This window comes from Stenella coeruleoalba (assembly GCF_951394435.1).
Source record: "Stenella coeruleoalba genome assembly, chromosome: X".
NCBI classification, from domain to species: Eukaryota; Metazoa; Chordata; class Mammalia; order Artiodactyla; family Delphinidae; genus Stenella; species Stenella coeruleoalba.
The window spans coordinates 27,042,105-27,050,556 of record NC_137152.1 but is presented as its reverse complement, the minus strand read 5'-3'; the positions used below and the strand labels follow the sequence as shown (position 1 = coordinate 27,050,556).

Genomic DNA, 8,452 nt, shown 5'->3' with positions numbered 1-8,452 from the left:
AAAGTTCAACAGCTTCTCCTGAGGCAGACTTTTCATTTAGTGTTTAAATACTAAGGTCAATACTCTTAAGTAGCTGAGGTCCAGCATAGGGCTGGAGGGAAAATTTTATGTCATTTTTGTATTCCTGATTTATGTGGTAACTTGGAGTTTTTCCTTCCTTCCTTCCTTTCTTTTCACACTTCCTCCCTTTCTTCCTTTTCTCCTCTCTCTCTCCATCCCTACTTCCCATGTAGCCTTGCTTTCTTCTTTCATTTATTTTTCAAGTGCTGTTCTTTTTATACATGTTTAAATAGCTTTAGAACCTATGTTTATGTATAATTTTGGTTGAATATTTACTGCTTTGTATCAAGATTGAGTAGGACTTTTGTGACTGTAAAACGATGTTTGCAATCCAGAACAGGGTAACCTGGTATTGCAGTCCATGTTTCTTAGGAAATCTGAAAGAACTCAGTAGTAAAATCATTTACCCCAAGAAATTGATGCAAATAAATTAAATGTTGGTCAATTCTTGTCTTTCCTAAAGCTTTTTACTGTCATTTTGTAAAACCAAAGGCATCTATTTGTATTTAGTTATAAAGAATATTGGAGAAATTAAATATTAATAATTAGATGCCAAGTTCATTCGTTCATTTATCTCTAAAACATTGAACATCTGCTCTTTGGGAGACACTGTACCATTGCTTGAGTTGCTCAGATTTTTGTGTGTAGAAGTTGGAAGAAGTGAGGTAGCACGGTAAACCAGAGGGACAATTTTTAAAAAGGAGTTAGGAGGCATGAGTTCAAGTTAGAATAGTCATCTATAAATGTCCCATTGCATGGCCTTTTGCACATTCAGTAAGCTGCATGTCCTTTGTGAGAGTGAAGTTTAAATTTAGCTTTGGAGTGGGCAAATCAAAGGTGTTGGATTGTTCAACAGATAACAGGTCCCTCAGATGGTATCTCACAGTTGAGAGACTAAAGCCTGGAATGCAAAATGGGTCTCAGCAATTAGTCTTGAATCCTGGATACACTAGGGGGGTAGGAGTTTGGCCCCTGTCTCTATACATTTGAGGACAGTTTGCAAAGTAATTGCATTGGATAATCAGTTATAAACACATATTCCCTTCCATAACAAATGAAGGATGACTTCAAGGAGAAACCTAGAACCCAGAGAGTGGCATTTGGAAATTTATCTGAAGGCCTTAAAATCTAATCAAGGAATTCACAATATATGCCCAACAGGCTTTCACAATGCTATGGGCCAGGGAATGTTTATACCTTCCACTTTTCCTGTTTTGAATAAGAATGTCTATAGTTGCTGTCCTTTCCCTGTCCCACTATTATATATAGGGTGTGTTGGGGCCTGATAATTTGTTTCTTTTATTTCACAGGTCCACAGAGAGAGGAGTATTGTGCCCCATTTGGTATACTTAACTGTATGTTCCCCAAGAGCCTCATCTGCATAGGAGCCTATTTTAGGTGATGAGATTTAGATTTTAAATTGCTGTTGTAGTAGATTCAGATTTGGGGGAATCTTGGGAGAATATTAATGTATTTTGGATGGGGAAGAGACTTGGTTCATGGAGTTCAGAAATAAATTGTGGTAGACAGAGTCTAAAGTAGTTACCATGATCTTGACCTTTTGGTATTCACGTATCTGTATACTACTCTTGAGTATGGGCAAGGCCTGGGACTTGACTGTAACCAACAGAATATGGAAAACTGATATGTCACACCCATGATTACATTACATTTGATGCCAAAAAAGATGGGACATCATTCATTTGATTACAGATACCATATATGACTGTGTTTTGCTAAAGACTTGCTCTCACTTTCCGGCTGGCATTGAAGAAGAAATCTGCTATGTTGAGAACTTCCTATGGAGAGGGTCACCGGCCTGGAACTACAGGCTACTTTTAACCATTTAAACTGATTTTGCAAGAGTTTTTTTTTTTTTTTTTTTAATTAAGCTGTTAGTTCTTCAGACAAGAGGAAATGAATTCTGCCAACAAACTGAGTGAGCTTGATACTGGATTTTTCTCTAGTCAAGCCTTCAGATTAGAGCAGAGCTCAGTAAATATGTTAATGTCAACTAGGAGAAACCCTGAATCACAGAAGGCAGTTGAGCTATTCTTGGACTCCTGATACACAAAAACCATGAGAGAATTAAATTGTGTGTGTTTTTTTAACTGGTATGTTTGTGGTAATTTGTTACGCAGCAAAACAGAACCAATGCATGAAGAATAGTGTATGATATTCTTCTGGATATAAACTCTTCTTTTTTCTCTTTCTTCATTCCTATATTTCATGTTTCAAACCTAAAGTGGTTATCTCGTGACGAGCAGAAATAGATTCATATAATGTTTGAGTAAGTAAGGATTGTTCCTTGATCTCAAGGGTGAAGGGAGCTGGAATGAAGTGTGTGGAGTAGAGATGGGTGTGTGCCTTGCTCTGGGCTAGTAATTATCATGATTGACGATGATCTAGATGGTGTCCCTCCTCTTCAAGTTCCCCTCAGCTTAGGACTCTGTGGAATTATTTCTTGGAGTCCCCTTTGACATTTCAGCATTGACTGTCAGACTAAACTCTCAAACCAGGAACCCAGAATACCATTTAGATGGTGGAAGTTTCTCATTTAGGCACTTTCAGGACCTAGCCTGTCAGGAGTGGTGATAATTTACTTTATGGATGAAGAGTCCCTCCCTCTGGGTTCACTAAGAGCTGCCTGCCCATTTTGGAATTAGCTCAGGGTTCCTGAGTCCTGCCCTCTCTTAAATCAGACTCTCCTTAACGTCAGCAAGTAGAGAGACCTGTGCCTTTCACATTAAAATACTCCATAGCCCAGTCAGGGGCCTCTATAAGGGGGTCTCTGTGCTAAACAGCAGAATCTTCAGGACACTTTCACTTGGAAAATAAAGGAGAGAAGCCCAGTCCCCCAAATTCCTAACTTCCAGAAGGAACACTCATCCTGGTGGAACAACAGGTGGGATTCTATTCCCATCATATCTGGACACCCTGGCGTGGCACTGCATCTAGGTCAGTAGTGACCTCTTGGTTCTCAGTGTGTCTGTAATCAACAGGCTATCCCCTGGTGTCTCTCTTCTCTGGAACAGTACAGTTCAGAGCATATAATTCTTGGAGGTGCAGAGCAACACAAGTCAGCATGGGGGATGATGTAGTGGGAGGTGAAATGAACATATCATTGGCTCAGATAGCATTCTCCCAATGCAGCATTCTCCCAAGTCCCAGTTGTCACATTTTGAAAGTAAAGGCCCAAGAAGAAAAACTACATGTGGCACATGAGGAAGGAGAGCTGGCATTTCTTCTTCTGTCCAACTCATGTCATCTCACGTGCTTATGTTACTGACCTGATAGATGTTCCCAGACTTTTCATTCTTTCTCCTCCAGATTTATTGATGTGCTCAATGACCAATGTTGCCGGCTCTTTACTTGATAGAACATGTGAAGATTTTGTATGTTGTTTCTTCTGTTATGTAAGATCTATATGACCAATAATTTATAAGTATTACCAATTACAAAAGAAACAGAAATAAGTAATAATAGTTAAAAATAGTGTATGAAATATAGGTGCAGAGAGTTAAGTATTTTAAGAGAACACTAACAGTATTTTAAAACAATACCTCAGCAAAAAGTGGCAACAGGGAAAGGTTTATGCCTATAGAAAATTTCTGTTAATAATTTAAAGATATGGTAGAATGAGAAAATTACCATGCTAGCCCATAGTGGAGAATGGAGAATGGTCATAATTATCAGAGTGTGAAGATCACAAAAAAGGAAGACACATAGACATTTTATATCTCCTAATGGAAGTATAAAGTATCACCTGTGGAGTGCTCTTGCCAAAAAAACAAACACATTGACCAAAAAAATACTGATATGATCAGACTTATAACTATTGATGATGGTTATGATGAGTGTCAGGGAAACAGGGTTCATAGTACTGTTTTGTGTAGTACACTAAATGTCAGAGAACTTCTATGCAAAATTATTTATTATAAATATCATGCCTTTAACTTTGAATACCCAAGAGAAATGAAGAGAAATGCTGTTTTTCAGCAAAACATATACTGCAAGGGAGGCCCATTAATAATAGAAAATTGAAATCAGCAATCACAAACTGAAACAGTAGGCTAAAGCCACACAGATCACATAAGGCTTAGAGGCTACTTGCACCATATAATCAGGGAAAACTAATCAGCATGTTCTGTAAACTTTTCCAAATCACACAAAAATATTTGAAATTACTCCACACATTTTAACAAGCAGGCTCCCCTTGATACAAAAACCAAATAGATGAGGAGACTCAAGAAAAGAATATTTAAGCCACTGTTTTAAACTGGACTAGAAAACAAAGCCACAGAGATAAGAATAGAAAAATAAACCAGAAGTATAAAAATGCAAATAGATAACATTCATCATCTTCATACGATTACTGCATGTTACAGGTGTGGAACAGCGTCATAAAACAGGGGCTTTCAAAATCATTCGTCTCAGTTCCTCCATGTACAAAGTAAACTTTTTAGTGGATAACCTATGAAAGTGGCTAAGTCTGCCTGGTGAAAGCAGGAATAGATGGCTATGACTTTTCTCTGACAGCTCACCCCCCTGTCCTGCCGCCTTCCTGCCTTGTGCTCCAACTTCTCCATTTTCCATTTAGGCTGGAACATGACCCATTCTAAGCGCTGCAAGGATTGCAGTAAGTGAACTCATCAAGGCTTTGCTGGGATCAGGCATTTCCCTGAAAGCCTGAAGTCATGAAAAAGGAGCCAAAAGAGAACCCCATAAATGAGGACCCAGGAGAACAACAACAAAGAATAAAGGGGTGGGGGTGGGGGTCACACGAAGATGGGCTAGCGGCTGCTTTTCACCTTAAAGGCCAGGCAGGTCTGTCTGGTTGAGATACGCCCTCAGTTACTCTTCAGGGTTCTCAGTGGCAAGAGGACCTTGCCATGAGCGTCAAGACCTCAGCGCAACAGAGGGAGGCAGCTAGAGCTTGGCAACCGAAGTGAGGGCTGGGAGCCGGACCAGCAGGCACCACCCCTCTGAAACTGAGCGCTACGTGCACAGCGTGACCTCGCTACTGGTGACCCCGGAAAGACCCAAGCAGTCCTCACTGGATGCCACGCCCCCTGACTTCCACCTCCGGAGCTAACGGCTGCGAGGGCTTCAGTTTGAGGCGCAGACTCCAGTCAGCAGTGGGGGCAGCCCCAGGTGCCGCTCGGTGTCAGGTGAGACTCTAAATGAAGACTGAGGGGGACCGCCGGCCCCAGAAAGGGGGATGCCCACCTGGTCAGAGCCCCACCCCGACCCCGGGAGGCACGGACAGGTTCAGGCTGACTTACCACACGCTACCTGTTGGGCCGTCTGATTGAGGTGGTGGCCTTTGTGCGTGGGGCTCAGGGTCCCCGACCTACGAGTCTTCAAGCAAAGGCCCGTGAGTGAGATCTGAGGGGACTGTCTCCCACAATAGTAGCGACTCACTGAGCCTCGGCCGGGAGGTCGGCCTTGGGAGGCCCCGGGCAGGAGCGGCCGGAAGTGGTGCTAATGACCGCGGCCACTGGAGTCTGAGGGAGGGGAGGCCTTAGTCTGGGACAGGCGTTGTCATGTCACCAAAGGAAGGCATCTCAGGCCCTGCAGGAGTCCTGGTGAGGACCCCGAGTGAAGCCTTAGGAATCCTCAGACCCCAGGACGGAGGGTGTGCACAGCATTCGTCCCTGTTGTCAGCCGTGGATTTCCCGTCATGAGGTTCTCCTCACTTCCATTTTGGGGGTCTCACAGAGATGCGGCCTTGACTGGAGGGGGGCCTCAGGCAATAGATGGCGGCGGGCACCTTACCAACCAGAATCTAATTTGAGAAGTGTATGTGAGGATTGTGGGGCTAACCAACCCATGGCAGAGGGGGCTCCACAGCCCTGAGAGGTCCAGGGAGTGAAGCTGGCAGAGGCCACCCCTCCCTTCCTCCTCTGGGTCTCAGGAAGAGCCGCCACAGTTAAGTTTACTAGCTGAAGCCACTCACATATGCCCTGTTTATCTTAGGTGGTGAATCTCATTGCCCACCCTCCTGTCCACGTACTGCTACCCACAAGAGTCATCATGTCTCAGCGTCAGAAGCGTCCTCAGCACTCATATGATCAATGCCATCAAACCTTCAGAAAGTCCCAGGGCCTGGAGGTTGAACAGGTCTCCAAGGCTCTGGAGGAGACCCATCTCTCCTGCCATCCTCTAATGCCTGGCGATTTGAAGGAGGCTCCTGGGGCTGGTATATCCAGCACTCCTGAGGGTCCTCAGTGTTTCTACTCCTCTTCCATTGCTATCAAAGCCACCTCACCCACCAAATCGGATGAGGGGTCCAATAGCCAAGAAAGAGAGTATACTCTGAGCACCTCACAGGCTGTGCTAGGCCCCAAGAATGCGCCTATAGATGCTCTAGATAAGAAAGTATCTATGTTGGTAAATTTCTTGCTATTCAAGTATCAAATGAAAGAGCCAATAACAAAGGCAGATATGTTGAAGATTGTCATCGAAGAGTGTGAAGTCCACTTTCCTGAGATCTTCCTGAGAGCCTCTGAGTGCATGGAGATGGTCTTTGGCCTTGATTTGATGGAAGTGGATCACACCAATCACCACTATGGCCTCTTCATCAAATTGGGCCTCACCTATGATGGGATGCTGCACCGTGAAGTGGGCATGCCCAAGACCGGCATCCTGATACTTATCCTGGGTGTGATCTTCATGAAGGGCAACTGTGCTACCGAAGACGAAGTCTGGAAAGTTCTGAATGTGAGCGGGATATATGCCGGGATGAAGCACTTCATCTCTGGGGAGCCCAGGGAGCTCATCACCAAAGAATTCGTGAAGGAAAAATACCTGGAGTACCGGAAGGTGACCAACACTGATCCTGTGCAGTTTAAGTTCCTGTGGGGCCCCAGAGCCCACGCTGAAACCACCAAGATGAAGGTCCTGGAGTTTCTGGCCAAGGTTCATGGGACTGACCCAAGTTCTTTCCCATCTCAGTATGAGGAGGCTCTGCAAGATGAAGAAGAGAGAGCCCGAGCCAGAATTTCAGGCAGGGCTGTCTCTCCTTCTGTAGCCACTGCCAGTTCTAGTGCCAAGCCTAGCAGCTTCTCCCACACCTAGGGGAGTCAGGGATACTTTCTTCATGCATTGTTGGAAGACGCAGTTAGTGCTGGTAGAATTTAGTTCTGAGGTGGGGGCAGAAAGGAAGACAGTGTATTTGCCTGTGTGTTCCTGTTTTGTATGTATAACTTGTAAGTTTATTCTCTTTTTTGATGTATGTATTACTCATATTTTTTAATATGAATTTAACTGTTTCAAAATATAAAGATTTATGAATGATACTGATCATACATTTACTACTCATGATGTTTAAAGCAAGAACTTTGTTGTTTTGTGAAACAAATTGTGAAACTATCCATTTTATCTTCTGGAATAAGAAGATGGCATTGCTATAGGCATTTATTTCCTTGCACACGTGAAAGGTCAGCTTTAAGATAGCTGGGATCAATAGAAAAAATCAAGAATCTCTAAAAGATATTCAAAATTTGCCTTTCGTATTCTTTTTAGTTCTTGTTCTGTAAAATTAAATGATATATGCGTGGATTTGCTTAAGCTCTTTAAAGAATGTATAACATGTTAATGAATTAGACCTAATATTCACTGGATCATTTATTCCACAAACCTTTATTGAACAGCTGCTCTTTGAAAAGAACTGTAGATAGTATTGGGAATGCTAGGATTAATAACTCAGGGCCTGCTCATAGCGTTTTAACATATAGGAGGAAGAATCCTTCATGGACAATAATGAGATCTTCTAATTCCTAAGGGACAAGTAAAATGAAGAAGTGAGTAGGTAGAGGTGGACAGTCCTGTGAGACTGTCAGCGTGGTAATGCAGTTAGGCGTGGCCATTTGGGGCTTTGGGAAACTTCAAGTCTTTCAGTGGGAGTTAATTTTACATGAAACTGGGTGGTGAGCAACATGAGGCTGAGGGCATTATGAGAGGGACCAGACCCTCTAATGGTCTGTCTGAGTTGAAACCCAAATGTCTGGAGTGGTAAACTGCTGTTAGCTGTTACTTTTGGATCACAAGTAAACCAGAGAGAAATTCTCACCTGGAACAGAAATGGAAGGTTACCTGAATCTTATTCCTGTGCAGCTGAACGCATGCACAAAGTTTTTTTGTATATGTCACCTCTAAGGAGTTTCTGAGAAAGATAAATACTTCTTTGAGATCAGACACCCAGAAGCTACTGGGCTGACAGTTGGCCATCGCCTAGGAGAGCCAGCGCTTACTTCATTCAAAAGAAAATTTAATTAAGCTGTCTTCAGTCTAATTTGGAAAAAAATAAGCTAAAGCTTAATTTTTGGTGGGGATGAAATGAATGAAAAAGTGGGGCAGGGTTGCAAGCAAGGTGTAAGGGAGGAAAAGT

General features: G+C 43.1%; 1 protein-coding gene across 1 annotated transcript; it reads left to right on the top strand.

Annotated features, from left to right (window-relative positions):
* Window positions 1-4,955: 4,955 nt before the first annotated feature.
* On the top strand, window positions 4,956-7,505 carry LOC307180725 (melanoma-associated antigen B16-like). Its single transcript, XM_079911115.1, has 2 exons — window positions 4,956-5,231; window positions 6,040-7,505. Exons 1-2 carry the CDS (start codon window positions 5,121-5,123, stop codon window positions 7,138-7,140), a joined length of 1,212 nt encoding a protein of 403 aa, XP_079767241.1. The 5' UTR covers window positions 4,956-5,120; the 3' UTR covers window positions 7,141-7,505.
* Window positions 7,506-8,452: the final 947 nt, after the last annotated feature.